Genomic DNA, 24,518 nt, shown 5'->3' with positions numbered 1-24,518 from the left:
TCCTAAGTAGGTCTACTCAGAAATAAAGTCCTGTGTTGTTTAATGGGGCTTGCTCCCAGGGAAATGTCTTAGGATAGAATCCTTGTGTTAGTTGCTCGACAGAAGGGCCTTAACTGGGAAAATATTGTCTCATTTGTCAACTCTTGAGGGAATGAACAGTGCAAACATATCACTTTGAGTCAGAGAAAATGGCCATTTTGCATTGCCATGGAGACATCAGAATCTTCTGACTTGTTTTCTGCTTAAAGACTAAAACGGGGCAGCTATTTTCACCATCCAAAGAATATCACTCTGATTAGGATTACAGCAGTTATTAAAAAAGGGGGCATCATCTCTCCACCCACAGTCTTTAATTTCTTCAAGGACAAACTGATAATTTTGACAGGGCTAACTTTGCCATTTCTTCCTGTTGCACGCTGTGTTTAGTGTGAACTAAATGCTACCGTGTGTGTGCGCGCGATTTATTGAAACAAGTTTCGCACAAGGCACAATGTGTGAAGTCCAAATAAGTGTCACTTTTCTCTCATGCTGTGGGCCATTTCCATTTTGTCTGCATAAACTCTGACTTTGCAGCGAACAAGCTACTGCCTTGTATCAGCATGGCACGATGCTACAGTGTCAATTCTGGTTCGATACTGGAAGTGATATCACAACAGAAAGAGCTACTCTAGGAACTTCCCAGCTCTCCATATTAAAACCATAGATTTATGAAAGATTATACAGCTGTGCTATCGCCTAAAGGAATGAAGTGGAAAGTGACATCATGGCATTCTACAACACAGATGTCTGTAGTCTCCCTCCCTCCCACCAAAACCAGGTGAATAAAAACAAATCATGCTGATAAAAAGTGTGTGAATAAAACAATCCATGTTTTTTCAAACAGCCAGCCGAACCAAGCTAGGGCATAACAGCACATAAAGCAGACCAGTCTAAGAGCCAGTTTGGTGTAGTGGTTAGGAGTACGGACTTCTCTAATCTGGCATGCCGGGTTCGATTCTGCACTCCCCCTCATGCAGCCAGCTGGGTGACCTTGGGCTGGCCACGGCACTGATAAAACTGTTCTGACCGGGCAGTGATATCAGGGCTCTCTCAGCCTCACCCACCTCAAAGGGTGTCTGTTGTGGGGAAAGGAAAGGGAAGGTGACTGTAAGCCACTTTGAGCCTCCTTCGGGTAGAGAAAAGCGGCATATAAGAACCAACTCTTCTTCTTCTTCTTCTTCTTCTTCTTCTTCTTCTTCTTCTTCTTCTTCTTCTTCTTCTTCTTCGATGGACCTGTCTGAAATGACAAACAAGGCTATCACACATGTTTGTGCATGCACTAACTTCTTTACAATTCATTAGCCATCAACATAACTGTTGGAAAGACTCAGCTGAACCACACAAAGTGCAGCTTCTCTCCATATTTATTTCTGCGTCTATATTATTGTATTTTTTTAAAAAAAGGTGAGCCACTTACTTTCTGTATATGAGGTTAGAGACCTCAGTGGCGTAAGTGTTTGGACTTTTGGACTAAATTTGACCCTAGGTACCGTCAGATAATTAGAGATGCAGAGTAAAAGAGTGTTTGGTTACCTTTGTAGATTTGGCAGAGATCCAAACTCAGAGCGTGTTGAGGGTTTACTAGAAAGATTATACATTAAGATATATCATATCCATCTGCTTCAGTTTCCTTACTGAAGCAGTGCACAAAAGCTTAGAAGACAGTCCCAAAAACAACATGTTACAAGCCCCTATGGCTAAGCTGCAATCAGGACTACATGCCCATACATTAGCAGATGGAGAGAGTCTTAATGGTGGAGAATCCTTCCTCCTCACTAGCAAAGATCCTTCTCTTCCTAAGAGGAAGTATGGATAACCTAACTTAAACAAAGGGATTTCTCACCGAGGAGGCATGGAAATTCCTGAAAATGATTAGGATTCCTTGCAATCTCAGTGCTGACCTTTTGGTGTCATTAGTGAGCATGCAGGTGCAGCCTTGCTGCTTAACAACCTAACAACAACCCTCCAGGGTTGACTTCATGAAATTACTTGCTGATTGCAATCCCAACAGTAAGCCATCAGTTCTCATAGGAACACTCAACCAGTTTATTTTCCCCTACCTGTTCTGAAGTGTGGAAAATGAGCCATCATTTATACTATGGTGTAACAACAATAGCTGAGAAAGCAGAAGCGCTTAATTTTTGTGTCACACAGGAGGGGAAGAGGCCAAGAATCCTCCAGGCCCATTCAAACAACCTCAGTTCAGCCATTGTGCCTGAACCCTGCTGGTGGGGAATAGCCCATTCATTCCCTCTGCAATAAGAATCAGGATCCTGCCCAAACGGATGAAGTTCTTGCTTTTTCTGAATCCTCAGTGCTTTGACTTTACAGAGGATCGAGGGCGGGGAGAGTCTTTAACCAAGACATGGGAGTTTCTTCCTGCCTGACCTTTCAGGTCAATTGTCTCATTAGCCATTAGCTTTCATAAGTGAGGGTAATCCATTGAGAAGTGACTAGGAAACTGTGAAGCTAAGCAGCAAATTAATTGTCCCCGTTTCCCATTGTCATCCGATAGAGATTCTGCTGGGGCGTCGAGCAGCCGTTCATCACGGAGGGAAGGAAGAGCTTCCCATGGCGTTAATGCAGTCTCTTGTTTTGCCAGCACACTCCCATAAGCAACCGTCTCTGTTCTTTGGACGATGGAAAACACTTTGCCGACGGGTTACGCAGCTGCAGGAGCAGACGGGGAAAATCCAGCAGTCACAATAGGCAAGCTTCGCTTCTAATGAATGCTCACAAGCATTCCCTTTATCTTCACTAATTGTTTCAATTGGATTTTAAAATGCCACAAATGGAGAAGTGGCCCTGTAGTGCTCTTGCCTTCTCCATTAACAAGCCACTTTTATTAAATAAAAAAGCCGTTCGGAGCATCTTGGAAAAGGTTTATTATTTCGTAGACATTTCCCATTGCAGAGCGCATTGTGAGGCCTTCCAGTGAGAACTGTCGTGACTCACTTGTTCCATGGAAACCAAGAAGGGGGTTGGAAGGGGTCCTCCGACACCTACCTTGGTGTAGCTGACTTCTAAGATGGAGAGCCGGTTTTGATTCCCCGCTCCCCCACGTGCAGCCGGCTGGGTGACCTTGGGCTCGCCACAGCACTGAGAAACCTGTCCTGACTGAGTAGTAATATCAGGGCTCTCTCAGCCTCACCCACCTCACAGGGTGTCTGTTGTGGGGAGAGGAAAGGGAAGGCGACTATAAGCCGTTTTGAGACTCCTTTGGGTAGAGAAAAGTGGCATAGAAGAACCAATTCTTCTTCTTCAGTAATATCAGGGCTCTCTCAGTCTCACTGTCCACACAGGGTGTCTGTTGGGGAAAGAGGAAAGGGAAGGCGACTGTAAGCCGCTTTGAGACCCCTTCAGGAAGTAAAAAGCAGTGTACAAAAAAGCAGCTCTTCTTTTCTCTCACATTGACCGTTTATGCACTGGAGGTTTCATGCTGGGCTGCAGGCTGGAGTTTTAGTCATGGCAGGTTGCCCCACCTCTTCTTGCACCCACATGGGAGAGCATTTGGCCTGGTGCACCTCATCCACCCCCTATTTGTACTCCTGCATCGGAGCTTGGGCAGTGAAGTTCCCAGTGCATAAACGGTCATTGACCTGCATTTTCATTTTAGAAGCAACCTGCTCAAGTCCAGAGGTTCCCTCCTGCTTTGGGTTGTGTTTTGACTGTCTCTGTACTTGCTTGCTACCATGTCTAGGATTTACGTTTATGTGGTTGCAGCAATAGAAAACTCACAAAGAGTTTGCTTCAGAATTCTTTCAGGGTGGTCCTTTACTGATGTGCCAACATGCTCCTGCATATTGGTAAAAGAGAACACAAAAAGATTCTTAATGCAACTGTCGGTATTATTGCCTCAAGAATGCTATTTATTATTATTATTATTATTATTATTATTGTTGTTGTTGTTGTTGTTGTTGTTGTTGTTGTTGTTGTTGTTGTTATTATTATTATTATTATTATTATTATTATTTGGGGGGGAGGAAGCATCTTAATGCATGTGCATGTGTATGTTGGCTTGCTGTTGTTAGGTGCGAAGTCGTGTCCGACCCATCGCGACCCCATGGACAATGATCCAGTGACAATCCACTTGGTAGATAATCAGTGATAGTACACTACATAAAAGAGAAAAAAAAACACTCAACCCTTCAAATAGTCAACTCTGCTTCTTGGGTGGGTGGGAGGAAACAAAACAAAGGTATTTTCCTAGAATTCAGAACATTCTTGTTAGGATTCAGCATCTTGCCTCTTTGGCAAAAAGAAACAAAAATCTCTTTTTTCATTCCTTAAAGAGCGCTATCTTCTATTATGTCCAGTCGATACCTGGAGGTGTACTTATGAACCACAAGAAATCCATTATGTACCATGGGCTGCAAGCTTTAATGTTGCTGAATATCGTCCATGTTTAGCTTAGTTTATTTTGAGCCCAATCAATAGCACCTGCTGGCTTCTCAGATGCTGACGAGAATTACGGGTTGAGCAGGGAGAGCCCAATTGCAGCAGAGTCCTCTGCGTCTCCATTAACAGCCATTCAAGAACAAAATCAGCTGATGTACACTTTTCAGGTGGCGGGTGCATCATTATTTCATGAGTCTCTTTCGGAAAGATTACTAGCATAATAACCCTGCAAATGGGGGTCGTTTTGAACCTAGCTCCTTTTCCTTTGGGGAGTTCAGGGCAGCGGCTCATGCCTTTGAATCGCATCGACAGGCACATCACTGCCGTCTTCGAAATCCTCAAGGAGACCGCTTGCTGGTTTCACTTTGAAAAGGCATTCGGGAAACAAGTGCGTTATGAGACCCCCCATGTTTATCAAGGATTGGACATTAGATGGGTTTTCTCTGAAAAGCTCACGTGAAAGCAAAACCGGCCTCTAGCCATTAACGAGACAGATTTGTCCGCTGCATGCGGAGCTGGACTGGTTCCTCGGCGGCCCAGGTATTGCAACAACAACAACAACAACAACAACAACAACAACAACAGCAATAACAATAATAGCTGCATTCCAAATTGGTCCTCCGTGACACTTCAAACACCTATTTGATTTTCAGTCAAATGGCATAGATGTGACATAGACCAACCTTACAGATGGCATCGTGTCCAATAAAAACAACTGTCACTGTGCTCAAGAGGAATAGATTTCAGGTTCTCAAAGCATGATACAGTTGGAAGTTGCAGATGGTCCAACTATGTAGTATGGGGGGGCAAAGTGGATTGGGATTACCCAGCTTTATCTTGCTTTATCGACTGTTACGCAATGGTCAGGGAAGGCATTTTTCAAGTCCTTGGAAGCTTGATTCTGCTTGAAACGGCTTGGTGAAAGGAGACAGGGCTCCTGCATTCTCCTCTCCATCACTTTCCAAGGCTGAAACTGCCCCAGGAGTGAGTTATGTACATTCCTTTGATGCATAGCTAAAAGCCTGACCCTGCATCAGCTGTGTAATTGCAGGGAAATGAGTTGGGTCTGGAGAACATAAACCCAGCTTGGCCAAAAATTCAAACTGTAGTTTTGCCGAGCATTATAGTTGAAGTAATTAACACCTGTAAGTGCTGGGACATACAAGATATTAGCACCTACAGTTTGTTTTGAATCCTATGTCCTTAGTATGTCCTTGAGAGATCCATTTTCATTTTGTTAAGGAATTCTAATTCAGCCATTTCATGTCATAGCCTCTCTTTTACGTTCTTTTGCAAGAGAACTGTACCTTTGATTGACTGATTGGTTTACTCCATCTGCCTCTTGACTTTCACATCAATGAGCACCCTAAATATACATAAGAACCAAATTAGAGGCTACTAGATCAGACCAGTGGTCCACCTAATCCAGCCAGGATATTGTCGACATAGTGGCCAACAAGTTTTCAAAAGGCAAGGATCCCCAACATGGTATTGCTGGGTGGGATAGCATCCCCTGACACTTTTTGCTCAGCAAGGCTTTGGACCGACTATTGGATTGGCTGTGCATGTAAATGAGGGGATCATTGCCAGGCAGCCTGGGGGGGGGCAGCCAAAGCAGGTGGGCACCTGGTGACTCCCCCCACATAGGTCACCTCCTGTAGGGTGGACTTCAGTAGGCAAGAGGATCTGCTCTCCTGGATGGGAATGGTGTAGATCCCCAGGGTGCCTCTAGAACAGGGGTAGTCAAACTGCGGCCCTCCAGATGTCCATGGACTACAATTCCCAGGAGCCCCCTGCCAGCGAATGCTGGCAGGGGGCTCCTGGGAATTGTAGTCCATGGACATCTGGAGGGCCGCAGTTTGACTACCCTTGCTCTAGAAGCCACAGGTTTTGGTGTAATCTGCTGACTGCTAAGTCAGGCTCCCTCTCCCATGCTGTGCCAACCCTCCTGTGGGGAGGTAATAAAGCTGTGGCTCTGTTTATAGCCAATAACTGTGTGTCGTGTCTTATTCCAGCCCAAAATGCCCTCCTGCAAGTCAATGTACATACATCAGGGGTAGTCAACCTGTGGTCCTCCAGATGTCCATAGACTACAATTCCCATGAGCCCCTGCCTGTGTTTTCTAGCAGGGGCTCATGGGAATTGTAGTCCATGGACATCTGGAGGACCACAGGTTGACTACCTCTGCACTACATTACTGAAGTTAAGTCATGAGAATCATTTTCCTGGCTGGCTCTGCCTCCCACAGCAGCCATGTTTTGGCAGCCATTTTGTTGCTGCACCTACCATGTCAGAATCTCAAATGTGCCCACAAGCTCAAGAATGTTAGGGACACTTGCTCTAGAGGACTTACAATATATGGAAAGGATGAAATTAGAAGATGCCTCGAAGGTCAAACACCCCCAAAATAGAGATTTCACATTTTTTCTGATAGACATCAAATTTACTTAAGAATAGGTATGTTTCAGATAGGTATGGTTTGGTTTCCAAAATACAAAAGAGAAAGGGCATGGGGTGGCCATCAGGGAGGGTTATCTCGTGACCCATTTCCAGAGGATTCACAGCCCACTTTTTGGTCCTGACCCACAGGTTGGGAAATACTGGTTTAAAGCATCTGCCCGAAATCTAATGCTCCATGACATTGTCTCCACCAAAGCACACGGTACACACATCAGTATTTCCACAATTGGCTCAACTCAGCAAGTGCCCTCTGGTCTTCATTTCAAATTTATGAGGGCAAAGTCTTACCACTTTCAATCACTCCCCCCCCCCTTTTCTGCTGCTCTGCCAGATTAATTTAAAGCAGGTCAAACTGGTAAAAAATCATAGATCAAGGGGTCATAGCAGAAAGAGAAAAGCAGAATCAATAGCTTGCAAATTCCGGAGTGGCTTGTCAAATATGTCCTTATAGTTTCAGCTTCCTTTCACTCTCCGGACTGGTAATGAGAATTACCTTTCCTTTTAATAAGAACAAATACAGGTAAACCTTCGTATTAGGTTAGGAGTGAGGCCACGGCTATTTGGCCTCAAAGGCATTATAGATCTGGGGAGTTGATGCATTCATTATTCCAAGGGAGTTTTCAGGGAGTTGAGATCTTAGGGAGAGGGCAGAATGAGAGAGGCTGGAATAGATATGGATCACTGAGGGTTACTGGATTGGATGGGTAGGATGGAGATTTTGTAAAAAAAAGGAATAGGAGCTGTAATATAATGAAACACCTGCATTAGATTGTGAGCACTATGAACCCTAGAGCCTCTTGTGGTGCAGGGTGGTAAGGCAGCCAACATGCAGTCTGAAACTCTGCCCATGAGGCTGGGTGTTCAGTCCCAGCAGCCTGCTCAAGGTTGACTCAGCTTTCTATCCTTCCAAGGTCGGTCAAATGAGTACCCAGCTTGCTTGCTGGGGGGTAAAAGGTAATGACTGGGGAAGGCACTGGCAAACCACCCCGTATTGAGTCTGCCATGAAAACGCTAGAGGGCGTCACCCCAAGGGTCAGACATGACTCGGTGCTTGCACAGGGGATACCTTTACCTTTACCTTTACTGTGAACCCTGTTGGAATCCAACAAAGGCTGAAACGTGTACATTTCATTGGGTTGTTTCATCAAATAAAAATTAACTGCAGTTACATTGAAAAACCAGGCTGTGGCTTTCAGATGATCCATCAGATCCTGGTTGGCCTCAACAAATGCCAAATGAATTGTCTTTGATCTACAGCATGGAGAGCCTTGCTGGGGTTTTATGGGGTTTTAAATGTTGCATTTTTATTGGTTTTATGTGTAAACTACTCTGAGATTACTTGTTGTGAGGGACGATATAAAAGTTTGAATATAAATAAATAAATGAACACCAGACATTCCAGCTCAATCCCAAAGTAAGCACTTGATCCCACACTGCTTTGGACATTGGGGGGCGGCTGGGGGTAGGGACCCAAGAGGGCCATTTGCCTGAGTCTCATATTCATGGAGGCCCTCAGATTTAGACTTTTGGTGTTACTTTCAAATGAGATTGTACATACACTTGTGGAGATATATTGACAGGATTGAAAGAAGGCAACAGTTATCATATGACATCAGGCAAACAGGCCTTTATATATATATTAGACATTTGCATTTTTAAGGTAAGCCTCTGTTTACATTTGAAAAAGTAAAAATAAATTCTGTGTTTTATAGGTTGTTCCTTGCCCTGAGCTTTCTGAGAAAGGCAGGTTATAATTACAATAACAAACACATTAAATGAATAATTAAATTGAAATTTAAACTTGTGCTCCATTACTATGCCTCAGGATCTCCAAGAGGCCTCCGGCTGCAAACTTGGGAAAATTCTTAGAGAACGGGGAGTGGAAACTGGGGACAGTTGGGTTTGGGGAGGGGAGAGAACTCAGCAGGGTACCTTGCCGCAGAGTCTACCTTCCAAAGCAGCCATTTTCTCCAGGGGATCTGATGACTGCCTACCTCCGGGGAGTGACTGGAAAATCCCCACTATTACAATTGATCTCCGGGTGGAAGAAATGTGTTCACCTGGAGAAAATGGATATTTTGGAAGGTTTCCCCTATGACATTCCTCCACTCCTCCTCAGGTTCGGTCTCCAAAATCTCCTGGTATTTATCAACTGAGAACCGGCAACCTTAGGAACTGATCTATATATTCTGGAGATCAGTTGTAATTACAGGTGATTTCCAGGCTCCTCCTGGAGATTGGCAATCCTAGGTTGGAGCCGATATCTGGAAAAGCTATAAACACCCGGCCTCTCCCAGCCCCACACTGAATGGCCCTTGAAAGATTAGGCTTAGGGCTAACCCAGACCTGGTGTCTTTACTGAAGAAAGTGTAGTGACAGCAGGCAACATATCCCTGCTGAAATGCGGGAGCTGTCTTTCTGCCCTTATCAAGATTGTGCTGGACCAGCTCTCAACATCTGCATCGAGACGAGGGAAAAGCAGGCTCCAAGACACGGTGCAGAATCAGATATTCGTTTCCATTTACACTGTTTTCTGGTAATCATTTCCACTGTGATGCCTAGGAGTCTGAATGACCTGGAGCAATGACAATACTGTTCTCTTCAGTTGCTACCTCGGGCACGAGAAAGGCTCTCCCAAGCTGGCCAGCTTTGTCCCGCGAGTTCTCTTCTGGTTGGCCTCGGAGCTTTGTTTTTCATCGCAGACCTCAGTCCAGCAGCGATTCATGACAGGAAATGCCTAAAGAGAATGTTTCAGTATTTGCAGGCCTGGAAGCTGGAGGAAGAAATGGTTGTATTTGTGGTGGTGGAGGAAAATTCTCCCGGATACAACAGTGCAGTTTTCTTCTAGGAGGGACTTTAGAAGGAAGCTGGAGGCCAAGTCGATGACATCTATGATGGAATACAGGAAGCAAGCCAAGAAAGAACTGGGGGATTTTTTAAAAGATTCCTTTTAAAGTTTCTATAGTAGTGACAGGAGTGATAGGACCCAGAACTGTGCAACCTTTTCCACTGATGAATATGCAGGAGTGTTTGAATTCAACATGGCAGAGTGGAAATAACATGAATTCTGTGGGTTCAATGCAAGAGTTGGTCTCTAATGGAAATCCTAGAGATGCAGAAAATTCCACAGTGAGCATGTTCAATATAATTTACCATGTTGCCAATGGAACTTCATGGCTAGGATTTTTGTATCTGAAAAAGGGAATTTTGACACTTGAATGTTTCTGCCCTGGACAGTTTGTTGGTCTCTGAGGCTCTATTTATCAAATTGGCATTTTGCAAATATGATTGTTGCTGGGAATGTCTTCTCCACCTATGGTTGTTACTAGTGTCTAGAAAGGAGAAATGTCCTCTAATTAAGGATGCCAGACGCCAGGTGGGACTTGGTGGTCCCTCAGAATTCCGGCTCATCGCCAGATGACAGAGATCAGTTCCCCTGGAGAAATTGGATGCTTTATGGCCTTAGTCCCCACTGAAGTTCCTCTCAAGTCTTCATACCCATACATGGACCTGGCAATCCTAACCCCCTACCTCCCATCTGTTGTCAAAGTGGGTTCTGCTGTACATTCAGGTGCTGCATGCCCATCTTGTGGTGGAACTCTGGCTCCAGCATCTCATCATTACTTCCTGGCATTCTCCAGTTGGGACGAATCTCCCTCTACCTTCAGTGGCATGCATGAAAAACTTCAATGGGTTGTCCATCGTACAAGGCATAGCTAAGACTCACTACAATTGAGACTGATTTCATGGCTTGAAAGATAAGCTTTAATGTCATTCCATTCTTCAGCATGTGTTGAATGATTGCTTGCTTGTATTAAGATGGAAAGTTTGTTGTCATGAGCAATGAGGGAAAGATATTAAGAGTGCGTTCTTTTCAGCATACTTGACATTGAGCCCTTTTGTAAAATAAACATACATGTTTTTTTTTATCTCATCATCCATCCATCCTTCCATCCAACCGTCCATCATATATCTATCATTTGTTTATTTGCACATGAAGCTGCCTTGTACTGAATCAAACTTTTGGTCTATTAAGGTCAGTACTATCTACTGTTCTCCATCACCTACTGCTTGGGCCTTTAAACTAGAAATGCTGGGAACTGAACCTGAATGTCCCACCATGAAGTCACCCCTCCCATTTGCTTCAGTTACACTCTCTTCAGTTACACTCAACTTTTCTCATTCTCTGCTCCTCCAATTTATCCTCACAACAACCCCGTGAGTTGGTTAGGCTGAGAGTATGTGACTGGCCCAAGGTCACCTGGCAAATGTTCAGGGCAGAGAGTCAAGGTGGTACAGTGGTTAAGAGTGGCAGACTCCAAGGTGGAGAGCTGGGTTTGATTCCCCCTCTTCCACATGGCTCACATGGGTCAGTCACACTTCTCTTAGGGCTGTTCTCACAGAGTAATTCTGTTAGAGTCCTCTCAGCCCCGCCTCCCTCACAGGGTGGCTTTTGTAGGGAGAGGAAGGGAAGCACTCCTTTGAGAAGTGAAAAGCAGAGTATTTTAAAAAATCACCCAGAACTTTAGAGAGGAGATTCTACTCTGTGTGTCCCAGATCTGAGCCCATTACTCAGCACTGGGTCTAAATTTAGCAGTATGATTTTTCAGAAGTTCCTTGTCATCAGGGTGCTTTAGTGTAGGGGTAGTCAACCCGTGGTCCTCCAGATGTCCGTGGACTACAATTCCCATGAGCCCCTGCCAGAATTTGCTCATGGGAATTGTAGTCCATGGACATCTGGAGGACCACAGGTTGACTACCCCTGCTTTAGTGTATTACAAATCCCCCTTTTCAGTTTTGTTTCTCCTTTGCACTAGTAGATCCCTTGATTCTTGATTTGGGCATCATTTCCCATTTTCTAGCACTTTATTTCCCCCCGTAAAATATCATTCATTTTGTGTATATTACTTGCATCAATTCTGGAAGTTAATATTATAAATCCTCAACAAAACCGCTACACGAGCACACAGTCAAGAATAAATCTATGCAACCCACAATGAAAGCCTGAAGAACTCAACTACTGATGAAAATATAAATGAATTAAAAAATGTGCTCACACCTACAGCAGAACCCCACTGGATTGTTTTAATTCAGCCTTCTTGGCCTTCTCAGAGCAAAACTAGAAGAAGAGTTAGATTTTATGGCCAGTTTTTCACAAAATGGCTGACAATCTCCTTCTCTTCCAACAGGCACCTTGTGAGGTTGGTGGGTCTGAGAGAGTTTGGAGAGGACAGTGAATGAATGGCCCAAAGTCACCCATCAGGCTTCATGTGGTGGAGGAGTGGGGAATCAAACCCAATTCTCCAGATTAGAGTCCATGACTCTTAATGACGACTCCATGCTGGATCTCCTTCCCCTCACTGCTTAATTTAAAATGCATTTCGGGAGGGGGGAACAATCCCAACCTTTGCAGTTCTTTGGATTGTGGCCAAATATTTTTTTTCAAGTTCAGAAGAAGGAAGTTGCAGTTGAAGGAAACCAAATGACACTTGAAATCCAAGGCTGAAAGGTATGGCTAACTTGTCACTTTCATGATATGAATTATGTATCTTTGACAAACACCCCCCCCCCAAAAAAAACCCTACGAGAGCAGCACAACTCTCCCTGTGGCATCTCCTGATGCTTAAGGGCTAGAAATTCATTACTAAAGCTGCATATTGTCAGAATCTTTCAAGTCTCCCTGAATCTATTAATAGTTGACATTTTCCTTGAAGTGATTTGGATTATTGGGTCAAGTGTCACAGGGTTACATGCCCCCCCCATCTACACTGGAGGTCCCTGTTGCAACTCTTTGTATGCCTCTATATGTAATTAGAGATTTTTAAAAAGATAAGTCATGATGAACAGGAACAAATTGCTTGGATTATCATTACCTAGGTGATATCAAGAGACAAACACACAGGTGCGAAGCAAAAACCCATTCCCCTTTCTCATTTGTGGCATATGGTTTTTATGGGCTAGAGCAGGGGTAGTCAACCTGTGGTCCTCCAATGTCCATGGGCTAAAATTCCCATGAGCCCCTGCCAGTAAATGTTGGCAGGGGCTCATGGGAATTGTAGCCCATGGACATCTGGAGGACCACATGTTGACTACCCCTGGGCTAGAGTCCCACTAAAGGATTTGCCCCAGGGATGGCACATCTCAGTCCCTGCTAAATTCCAGGGGGGAGTCAATGTCCCTATTTTACACATGGTCAGAGAAGGAAGTGCAGGGAGACATTTGTGACTCTCAAATTCTGACAAGCACAGCTATGCAATGGGCATGGCAGATGTTGTTGATTTAATTCATATACCACCTCTCCCTACTGGCGCCGAGCAGTGTGCACTGGTAAAAATAACAAGCACATCAATTTGTTGTTGTTGTTAGGTGCGAAGTCATGTCCGACCCATCGCGACCCCATGGACAATGATCCTCCAGGCCTTCCTGTCCTCTACCATTCCCCAGAGTCCATTTAAGTTTGCACCCACTGCTTCAGTGATTCCATCCAGCCACCTCATTCTCTGTCGTCCCCTTCTTCTTTTGCCCTCGATCGCTCCCAGCATTAGGCTCTTCTCCAGGGAGTCCTTCCTTCTCATGAGGTAGCCAAAGTATTTGCGTTTCATCTTCAGGATCTAGCCTTCTAAGGAGCAGTCAGGGCTGATCTCCTCTAGGACTGACCGGTTTGTTCGCCTTGCAGTCCAAGGGACTCACAAGAGTCTTCTCCAGCACCAGAGTTCAAAAGCCTCAATTCTTAGACGCTCGGCCTTCTTTATGGTCCAACTTTCACAGCCTTAACATCAATTAACTAACATTAAAACATTAAAAGCCATTGAAAATGACATCTCATCATTTAATTTCCACCCAGCATCCTCATTGGTGTAGTCACAATTCTTTCTAACCTAGAAACATTCTTGATGTTCTCCAAGGAGAATTGTGTATGGCTTTTGAGAGTTCAAGCAAGAACTACTTCACCGTCAAACGATATAGAGTGAAATGTTGTCTCCTGTTTTGGTTTGAAAATGTGACATGCAAACTATTGAGTCGTCATTTCATTTCTTGAAGTCTCACTTCACTGCAAATGCATTTTCATGGGGTGGAGAGGTGGGACTAATTAGAGTTTTTTTTTTTTTTAAGGGAACAGTTCATTGTTGATTATTTCTAAAAACAATTAAAAGGAGCGACTTGTTTATCAGGCATTAAGATGGAATGCATTTACAACACTGGAATCTGACAAAAGACAAACAACCCAAAACATCAATCACCATATTTAATCATTCAACTGCCACTCTATTAACGGCTGTCTCAAAGCACCAAGCAGAGCAATCAGTGAACTTAATGACTCAGCCTTTAATGTTCTGAACATGCCACATTAAGAGCCCTAATAGCTGTGTGTGTGCAAAATGTGCTATTGTTTATTGTCCTGGGGGGACCAATAAAGGCATTTTTGCTTGACTTAGTTGTACACATTTCAGTCCAGTGTGCAATCAACAGTCTTTTTCTTTTTCCTGCTAGAATTGTCATTTCTTATTATTGAACGTTTTGAACTGGATACACAATATTCTGCGTATGTGAATTCTTGTGTTGCCACTTCAAAGAGGGAAGCAATTTCCTCACCTAGGAAACTGCGGTGCACTCCGTATCCCATAATTCTGAGAACATGCCAACCAACAGCTGCTGCCTGGTATGAGGATGAATGTCACTCACCATGTAAGCTGCCAAAAGCGGCAGGGGGGTGGACTGTACTTTTAAAAGCTTACAAGTGCTGTGTAAACAGATAAAGGGTTGTGAGGGGTTAAATCTTCACAGAGCCAGTGAGTGACAAGACTGGCCCAAGAAATTTGATTAGTTAGTATCAGCTGAGCAAAGAAAGACTTTGGAACTGTACAGTTGGGAAGCATAGCTTGTGTACACACCCACTTGGGGTCCCTTTCCTCTCCACCCCGTCCAGACCCATCATGGGCCATTTGGGGAGGAGAGGCAGGTTGACATGGACATATATGGCTATACCCCCTGATAAATGTTTAACACATTAAATGAACCCCTGGTTGGGAAAACCTGCCATAGATGAATGCCAACTAAGATTTGGCCAATGCCACTACATCAATCCCACGGTGTGCAACTGGATAGATCAGTTATGAGACCCTGAGTGTATGTATGTACATGCTCCTCCACATGCAGACAGCTGAGTGACCTTGGGCTTGCCATACCCCTGACCAAGCAGTTCTTTCAGCCTCCTCTACCTCACAGGCTGTCTGTTGTGGGGAGAGGAAAGGGAAGGCAATTGTATGCCACTTTGAGACTCCTGGGCCTAGTCTGCACACATAGGATAATGCACTTTCAGTGTGCTTTGGCAGCTGGATTTTCCTGTGCAGGACAGGAAAACCTACTTCTGAAGTGCATTGAAAGTGCATTATCTATTGCATGCAGACTAGACCCTGGTAAAGAAAAGCAGCATATAAAAACCAACTCTTCTCCTTCTTCCTTATTTATGTCACTTCCTAATAAGGGAACCACAATCTGGACTTTATGGATTTTTAATCAACATGTCAATTAGCGCTAGTGTGAAGTGGGTAATTTAACTTATGGAATTAGGCTTTCTTACATTGGCTCTTTGTTGAATTATGGCTCTGTTGAATTATGGCTTATGTTGAATTTGAAAAAGATTGTTGATCCCAGTATTAAAATCAAGGCAATGGGAGCTTGTGTCATTGCACTTTTTAAAAGAGACCTGTTTTAAAAGCTGGGATGCAAATCAGAGAAATACTGGGGGACAACACAAGGGTAAAAGGAAAATTCTGCTTTTTGCAACATTCTAAAAGGAGTCATGATCATGTGTAGGTGGAGGAGTGGGCCTCTGGCAGCAAGCTCCCTTTCCTGACCAAACACTCCTTTCAAAAGCCCGCATAGAGAATATTGGTTTGCATGACAATCTGTGGGCACAGGCATCCAGACTCTCTATACATGTTCAGTAACCCTGAAAAAAGCAGTTGGATGCCATTTATGCCAGATCAATGCACAGCTATTTAAAATGCATTCAATTTCACAAAGCAAAACAAAACAAAAAAATGATGTGAGCCAACAGAAAATGTTTGAAGCCAAAGACTTGCAAAGGACAAGCAAGCTGAAATAGGGAAGTTTGTGTGTCGTAAGTGTTGTCAAGTCATAGATGACCGATGGGGACCCCCCATAGGCGAGAGACATTCAGAGGTGGATTGCCATTGTCTTCTTAGTAGGCATAGCAACCATGGGAATCTTGGTGAAATACTAACCAGGGCCAACCATGCTTAGCTTCTCAGATCTGACCAGCTTGGATCTAAACTAGGATGGTTGCAAAGTCTGACCTTAGAGGTTCTTTCTGTGGTCCTTTTATATTTCTCCTGTATGGGGAGTGGGGAACCTTTAGTGACACTATCTCTGTGACCAACAGGTAAAATCTGGAAGAAATTAAAAACACCAGAAGTTTTGCTCACTAGATCTTCCATAGATCATATTTCAAACAGAAGGACAACCTAATGGGGGATGACTCAGATTTCAACACAAAATGTGCCCTTGTTAGGATTTCGCCATTCTCCCTACATAGTGGTGGTGGGAAGTGCAGTCAAATTATAGCTAGAGCTTATGGGGACTTTGTAGGGTTTTCAAGGCCACAGGTATCCAGAGACATGCCTCTGTGTTGCAACCTTGTCATTCCTGGGTGGTGTCACTCAAGTACTAACCAGGGTCGACTCTGCTTAGCCTCTGAGGAATGACAAGATGACCTCGTCCATCCAGGTCAAGGTTATCCCTACATATTGCATGTTGGAATACTTAGGATCTGTATTGTGCATAATTGACCACAAGATGAAGACTATTCTACAGGGGGCATCAGAGGACACGTATATTTAGCATAGTTAGATTAGGAACTTCCTGGAATTTTTAAAATATCCTCCTCCAGTGTCCTGATGAGCTCAGCTGGAGACTTTTCTGATCCTGAGAACATTTCTTCCCTACTTGCTTTCTCAACAGACAGAATGATTACAGGTAATGCTTGGACAAATGGAAGAAGAGTGCGTCACTATTGTTTATGTAAACAATTGGAGGTTGGGGTGGGGTGGGAAGCATGCAAGGAGCTTTTAGGACCTGTCAGGAGTTCCTGGAATGCTGGCGTAATGGCTATAGCGTGTTCCCAGGAGGTGGAATGGGGTGGTAGAGACCCCAGGCTATTGGCTCATTCTGCAAGCTCAATGTCCAAGGGAAGAGTATTTAATATGATGTAATCCTATTGTTCTCCGCACAAAATTGGGGACTCCCCTGTGTCTATATTTCTTCTGCAGTAAAAATATAAAGAGTTTTTTTCTCTCGGTGTAATTCATTGAGGCTGGGCAAAAGAACACTAATTTGGCCATTTAGCTAGCAATGACTTGTCAGGCTACTACTCTACAATGAGCCACACTGATACCGATAGGTGGGATGTAAATATTTTAATTCCTCAAGCCATTTAATACATCTCACACTGCAGAGGGATAAAATATTTTCTGGGGATATAGACCAACAAATGTAAGTTTCCTTTTATTCCTAGTAGCCACAGGGACATTCCACACATGTAGCCAGCGGAAAATAGGAGGCCAGCTATAAAACAACTGCTTTGTAAAAGCTTTTATGGCGTGTTTGCTGAGTGGTTTCCCATTTGCGCTCTATGCTCTGATTTTATGACTTCAGATAATGGGACAAACGTCTCATGCACCGTGAAGGATGGGGAAATTGTCTTGGCATTCAGTCAAGGATGGCAAGTTTCCTCTGGACTGCATGGCTTTACATGTTGTTCTAATTTGGCTGCTCAGGGTGTCTTCAACCAAACACCCCGATTTGGCCGGGAAAGCTGGCCGGGTACTTGAAACATCATTGGCTGTCTCCTCGGCAATTTGCCCACTAGCAAGACTAAAAAATGCATATTGGGATGCCCTTGAAGAGGGTGAAGGAATGACAAGATAGCATTTTTTCCCTCCTCAAAATAAGAATGCAGGCATCCCTTACACACAATTATCCTTGGTTGTCCTAATGGCAGGGCAGGATAGGGATATCTCTGCAGTTAATGCCTCATCTGTCAGACAGCGGTGTTACATCCCAGTGCTGGTCTCCATGCCTTTTATAATGACATTTTATAACAGGCTATCATTTGCAATGAATCAACATGTCAGAATGTAGCACAGTCTTAAGCACACTTACATCCTTCTTAGACCATTGACTTCAATGGGGTGAGAAAGGTGCAACTTTGTTTAGAATTGCACTGGAATTACTGGACTGCGAGAAAGTTTTATTTTGAAGTCTCAGGCATGGCTGTCTTTCTAGGGATATTATTGGGTTGTACCACTTATTCACACATATTGGTAATATTTTTTAAAATGATTCCTTGATACTGAAATTAAAGATCTTCAGGAAATATGCAGCATTTAGTGTTGGTGGTTCCCATTGCTCATTGGGTGTCAGACATTATGCTCACAACTAAGACCTTTGTTTTGTATTAGATAATGTCATAATATATCCTACAATTAAAAAAAGCCAAATAAAATCCATTCTCTTTAAAAAATCTCTGTTCATCAATGCCTGCTAAGTTTTGGGACTCTTAATACGAACTGCTATGCATTCAACCATGCAGTTCTGAAGACCTAAGGGCAAATATTTTCTGCAGATGAGATGGCAATTAAGGGAAGGGTTGTAGGATGGCAATGAGGCTGTGAAAGGGCTTCTGCTTTGAATTCAGATGGTCCCAGGTTCAATCCCTGAGTATGTCGACTTCTGTTCAAGATCTTGGACAGCTGCCACTGGTCTGAGTGGACTTTGATGGACCAGTGGTTTGATTCAATATAAAACAGCTTCTTGTATGCTCATGCATGTAATTTCTCTAATTTCTCCTTCCACAATGCACAGGGAGGTTCTTTTACTGAAAACTTTCTGAACTCAGAACAAAACTTTAGGGTATCAGTAGGGGCAGCTTTGCAAAAAATCTATGGATTATTGGATAAATTCAATTACTTACCATTTGTTATATTTGCACTCAACATTTCCACCTACAATGGGCTTCTCAAATGGCTTGCATAAAATGTGAATGATCATTGGAATTCAATTCAAAATTCTCCTTGAGGATCAGCTTCTCAGGGACACCCAGGCATGACAGATGATAGATCATACCTGGCACACTAGTTTAAGGTGATAATAACTTTGTGAAACAGATTCTACTTCTACATCCAAAGTAAAGAATGGAACAAACTGTTTTTAAGGGGTTGGATCCCATCCATGATAGTAAGATACTCACATTGTTTTATCATACTGTCTTCTCTAGCCATTTTTTTGATGTTTTTACTGACATTCCTGTATTCTGATATAATGAAGCAGAGCTGTGTGTCATCCATATACACGTTGGTTTCATGCCAGATCTCCATACTTCCTTATTAAGAAATAGCCTCACCCAGTGTTAAAAGGCAAAGTGTTAAAAAGCAAACCCTGTGAACACTTTAGTGTGCTGGGAGGGAAAAGTGTGAAGCTCTGAACCACCTCTTGGAACCTACCTACTAGTTAGAGTGAAACCACTGAAGCCCGATGACCTCTTGATCTTACGCCAGTCATGGAGTTCAGGAAGATACTTTTGTCAGTGTCATCAAAGGCAACTGAGAATTCTAAGAGAACCAACATCATTGTGGGTCCAAACTACTGCATATTAATACCTTAATCTCGTATAAGATAATGTCATAATATATCCCACCATGAAATAATTCTGAAGACGAAGCTGAACACGAAGACAGAGGGCCCATCTGAAGTTGAATTCCAGCAGGATGTAGGGGTGATATTGGATGGCAGCAGGAACAGGCTGATATGGATTAGGAATTGGCATCCAGTGCAGAGAAGCTGAAATTAAACCCAAATAGGATGTAAGATGAAAATGGAAAGCACACAGCTATTTCAAATGAATAAACTGTGGCACAGAATGTTTTGGGGGGGAGGGGGGAATCAAGCACACAAACACATAATCCAGGAAAATTTAATCGATTACCCTTGATGCCTGCTACTGTGCATAGTCCAGGAAATGTCTCTGTGTAAATTCAAGTCCTTTTCCCAATTGTAGCCCATTTCATTTTTCACCTGCTTTCTAAGCCAATTGAGAGACCCGTCTTCCACCTGTTTGTGTAATCCTTTTTTCCGCAAAGCCGTATCTGAGACTTGTCATCACAACACCTAGCAATATCTTTTAGACTAGTTCTTGTTCGTACTTGTTAGGTTGCCTTAATCTATCAATTTAGTGCTCATTAAGATAAGAAATGACAGGGATGACAATAAATTACTCTCTTTTCATTGCAATTACTTACACAATCGAGCACACAGCTGTTTAGTTCTCTGAAAATGTCAGCTTAGTGGAAAAGTGACAGAAGAAATACAAATCCCCACGAAAACACAAAATAGACAGTCGGCCGGCCTGTTGGTGACATAATAAAAAGATTCTCTGCATATCCAGTACGCATTCCCTTAGCTGCCTGATCTAGACAGCACTCTTTTCTCCTTCATTTTTTAATTCTCATAACAACCCTGCAAAGTAAATGAGACCATTAAAAAGTCCAGCTCAAGGTCATCCAATGAATTTCATGGAAGGGTGTATAGATCCACCACTAAATCCTCCATTTGTAACCAACTTTTGACCTCAAAAGTGCTTTACACTGCCTGTAAGAGGTTATGCTGAAATTGTATGATAGAGTCTCCAACTCTGGGATGAGAAATTCATGGAGATTTTGGGTGTGGGACCTGAGAAGAGTGGAATGTGGAGAGGCGGAGTGGACATGGGTGGCCTTCCCTGGTCTCCTAGCAGCTAGGAGGTCTGGGAGAGCAGAGTGGCTATGGTGGAGTGGGCCTGGATAGCCTTCTCTAGTAAATCAGAGGCCAGGAGGACTGGAAGAACTGTGTGGTCACAGTGGACCAGTCCCTGACACCTTCCGCAGGTGTCCTGGCAGCCAGTAGGCCTGGGAGAACAGCTTGGTTGTGGTAGAGTGAGTCTGAATGGCCTCTCCAGGTCTCCTGGCAGCCAAGAGGACTTGGAGAGTGGCACAATCATGGTGGAATGAGCCTGGACATCCTTTCCTGCTCTCCCAGCTTACCTCCTGCCAGCTTTTCCTCTTCATGCCAAATGCCAGGAAGTGGCATGGAGGAGGAGGAGGAGGAGGAGGAGGAGGACAGAGGCAGAGCCTTTGATTGGCCCTGTATGGCGGAGTGCCCTCTCCATATAGGGGACATGTCCCCCAGTGAGGGCCAATCAGAGGCTTGGAATGTCATCAAGTCATATGCACACTGAATTATATAGATAGATCTTATCCTCAGCAGGATGAAATGCAGCTGGGAGAGCACTTTAAAGTTAAAAACATGCTGCATCCCTACTTAGATGGGAGACCACTGAAGAAGTCCAGGGTTGTAATGCAAAGGCAGGCATCTCTCCTCTTGAAAATCCCAAGGGGTCACCATAAGTCAGCTGTGAATTGACAGCATTTTCCACCACGGTCTGGGAGGAATTCACTCAGCCCCCTGATGAATACGGCCTGTCAGTACACAAGAACCCAGCGGGAATCTCCACTCCAGCTCAGCCTTGAAGGTCTCACTGCTTCTCTCAGCATCCCCAGCAAGATGCTCATCTTTGAAATGTTTTCTGCGCTTGATTCAGTGCGTCAATGCAATACCACATCCACTGAATTTCGACAAAAGCCCCTGTTTAAAAGGCCAGAATTTACAAATCTCACGGCATCAACATTGTACCCCAAATATATGCAACTTGAGGCCAAGCTCGCCATACGAGGCTCCAACATAATGAGCCAATATTGCAAATGGAATGCCAGTGTAGCTGCCAAATTCCTTTGACCTGCCAGCAAGACAAAGCAAATAATCTCCTTGAAGCCCATGAGCTCTCTCTCCCTCCCACTCTCTCTCTCTGTTTGTGTTAGAATGTTTGCAGAAAGGGTAACATTGTCTTAGCCCATGCCAAGGTTCCATGGTGACAAGTGAATTCAGTGACCTACAGTGAACATCCTTAGAATTCAATAATGTGAGATGACATATGCAGGATCAATCTCTTATACCTGCTGCTGAACTTGGCCTACAGGGCGTGGATCAAAAAACGTGCATGATGTGGACTTGCAGTAGAGCTTGGAAATTTCAGATACGAACCCATATTTGCATGCAAAAGATTTGAAAGACTAATACACAGATGAGTATTTGTGTTGAGCTTTATCGATAACCATCTGAAAATTAATCCCAGGGCCCTTTTAAGTACATGGTATCACCTGTGAGACACATATGCTCAGAACTAGAAAGCTACATATTTGCCTATGGTTGAAGATTTAAGTCACGGGAAGCAGGTGAAAAGGGTTCTGATTTCTATCTCTGGTGCACTTTAGTTTTGGATCAAAGAATCCTGCATATAAAAGTCAAAGAAGAAATACAAAGAAAAGGAATCCAATTTGACTCATATGCCCTGGACTTCACAATGAACATTTTTAATAAATAAAAAAGGTGTGGGATTTATGGTGGTTGACATCTCTCCCACCTGACAAACACACACATTCTCTCTCTCTCTCTGACATTTCTCCCCCACCCCTTTTATCTAAAACCAGTCTTTGGCCAAATTATTCCACACAGTGAAGGTAGGTAGATCCAGTGAGGGCCAGCTTGCTGTAGTGGTTAGGAGTGCAGACTTCTAATCTGGCGAGCCAGGTTTGATTCCCTGCTCCTCCCCAGCCAGCTGGGTGACCTTGGGCTCACCACAGCACTGATAAAGCTATTCTGACTGAGCAATAATATTAGAGCTCCCTCAGGCTCACCCACCTCACAGGGTGTCTGTTGTGGGGAGAGGAAAGGGAAGGCGACTGTAAGCCGCTTTGAGACTCCTTCGGGTAGAGAAAAGCAGCATATAAGAACCAACTCTTCTTCTTTGGCTTATCTATGCCTGATGTCTGATCTATGCTTTTCTTTCATTATTGACAGATCACTTTAGTTTAAATTTTTAACAGTCTAAAAGGGTCAGTTTTCCAAAAGGGAACATAGTAATTGTCTGTTGTAATGGTTTATGTCTGCTTGGATAGACAAGCCATCCGAATGACTTTATTCTGTTACATGCTTAGTATTAATTATTTACCAGTCGGATTTTTCCCCTCTCTTGCTCTGGTGTGAAAGGAAGCCTCTCCCTGCAAACCATAAAAGGTTGAGCATTATAAATCCTATTTGAAAATAGCATGCAGGTTGAATAGTTCAAGTTGTAGTTGAAATACATTTATCAGGCACATGATGATCGTACTGAGCATGTTTTTTGGAATTGCACACATTTTTGGGGCATGCATTCAAGGAGATCAGAGTGGCCTCAACCAGAAGCAGGGCCTTCTTGGTCCTGGTCCCAGCTCTGACATGGTGGAACATTCTCCCAAAGAAGATTTGAGCCCTACAGGACCACAAACAGTTCAACAGGACTTGTAAAACAGAGCAGTTTCACCAGCCCTATAGCAGGGCTTGCCAAATTGGGGCTCGCCAGATGTCCATGGACTACAATTACCATGAGCCCCTGGCAGTGCAGTTAGAATAGGCAATTATAGATGGTACTAGGGGCCAAACCCATTGCATTCAGGAATACAATGGGTGCTAGATTAAGAGGGTGGGATGGAAAAATTCTGCGGACAGCGTCCCCCCAGGACCTGGATATGCTGCAGGTAGCGGTTAGGGAATTCACCAGCAGGGACAGCTCTCATGAAGCAGGGATCTGCAGCCTCCAAGCCTCAGAGGGAAGTGGAAGGAGGAGGGAGTGGCCAGAGGTGGGGGACAAAAGACAATTGGCTGGCCACTGGACAGACAGGTAAGCTGGTTGGAGGAGAGACACTCAGGGGTGGGACAGCCGCCCTGAGTGGGTGTTAAGTGCTGAGTAGCATTTAAGCCATGGGACACACTTCTCCAAGGCCTTACCAGAAATATTAAGTGTAACAGATTGCCTTTTAGATGTTTTAGGCTTTAAAGTATTTATTAGTTTATTATTTGGTATGTTTTTATGAAGCACCCTGCCCTGAGTCTGAAGAGAAAGGGTGTGAAATAAATACAATTAACAACAACAACAACAACATGAGGATAAATTCTGATTGCTCTGAGGATTTCAAAGCGTTGGACTGCATAGAGATGTCATAAGAAATGACAAATACTAATTTGCATGGATGATGATTTAGTAGTCTTTGTTACCAAGGCACTCTTGTGGTTTCCTAAGCATGTGTGGGGGTGGGAGGGGGAATGTACATTAAAAATATGTTTGGGATGAAAAAAGTTCTAATGTTTGTCCTTTGTTGTTTTCCATCTTCTCCTTGCAGATACTTAGAACCTTGGCCTGGGAGTAAGCTGATGGGTGGCAGCCAATGCAAGCTTGGCTCATAGCTTGGGACTGGAAGGTTGACGCCTGGGATCTGGTAGCCTCACTGGGACCTGTTCAGTTTGTTTAATTGTATTATTTAACTCATTAACTTCTTTTGCGGTATCTGTCTGTGAGACCGATCTTTTTGTGCAGAAAAGTGGCATTCAATTGTAGGAAGTAAATACATTGTTCTGTTTTTTCCCCCAACTAGATCCGTCAACTGAGTCATTTCACATTCTGCTTTCCCAAA

General features: G+C 43.8%; 1 protein-coding gene across 1 annotated transcript in view; it reads left to right on the top strand.

Annotated features, from left to right (window-relative positions):
* Positions 1-24,269, top strand: part of CDH8 (cadherin 8) — a 282,681-nt gene extending 258,412 nt beyond the window's left edge. Inside the window, exon 12 of the mRNA XM_077309853.1 lies at positions 24,228-24,269. Coding sequence (XP_077165968.1) covers positions 24,228-24,254 — 27 coding nt within the window. The 3' untranslated portion in view covers positions 24,255-24,269. The remainder of the gene's footprint in view (positions 1-24,227) is intronic.
* Positions 24,270-24,518: the final 249 nt, after the last annotated feature.

Source organism: Paroedura picta, chromosome 14 (genome assembly GCF_049243985.1).
Source record: "Paroedura picta isolate Pp20150507F chromosome 14, Ppicta_v3.0, whole genome shotgun sequence".
Classification (NCBI taxonomy): Eukaryota; Metazoa; Chordata; class Lepidosauria; order Squamata; family Gekkonidae; genus Paroedura; species Paroedura picta.
Note: the sequence above shows the minus strand (reverse complement) of the source record. Positions and strands in the feature narration are given on the sequence as shown.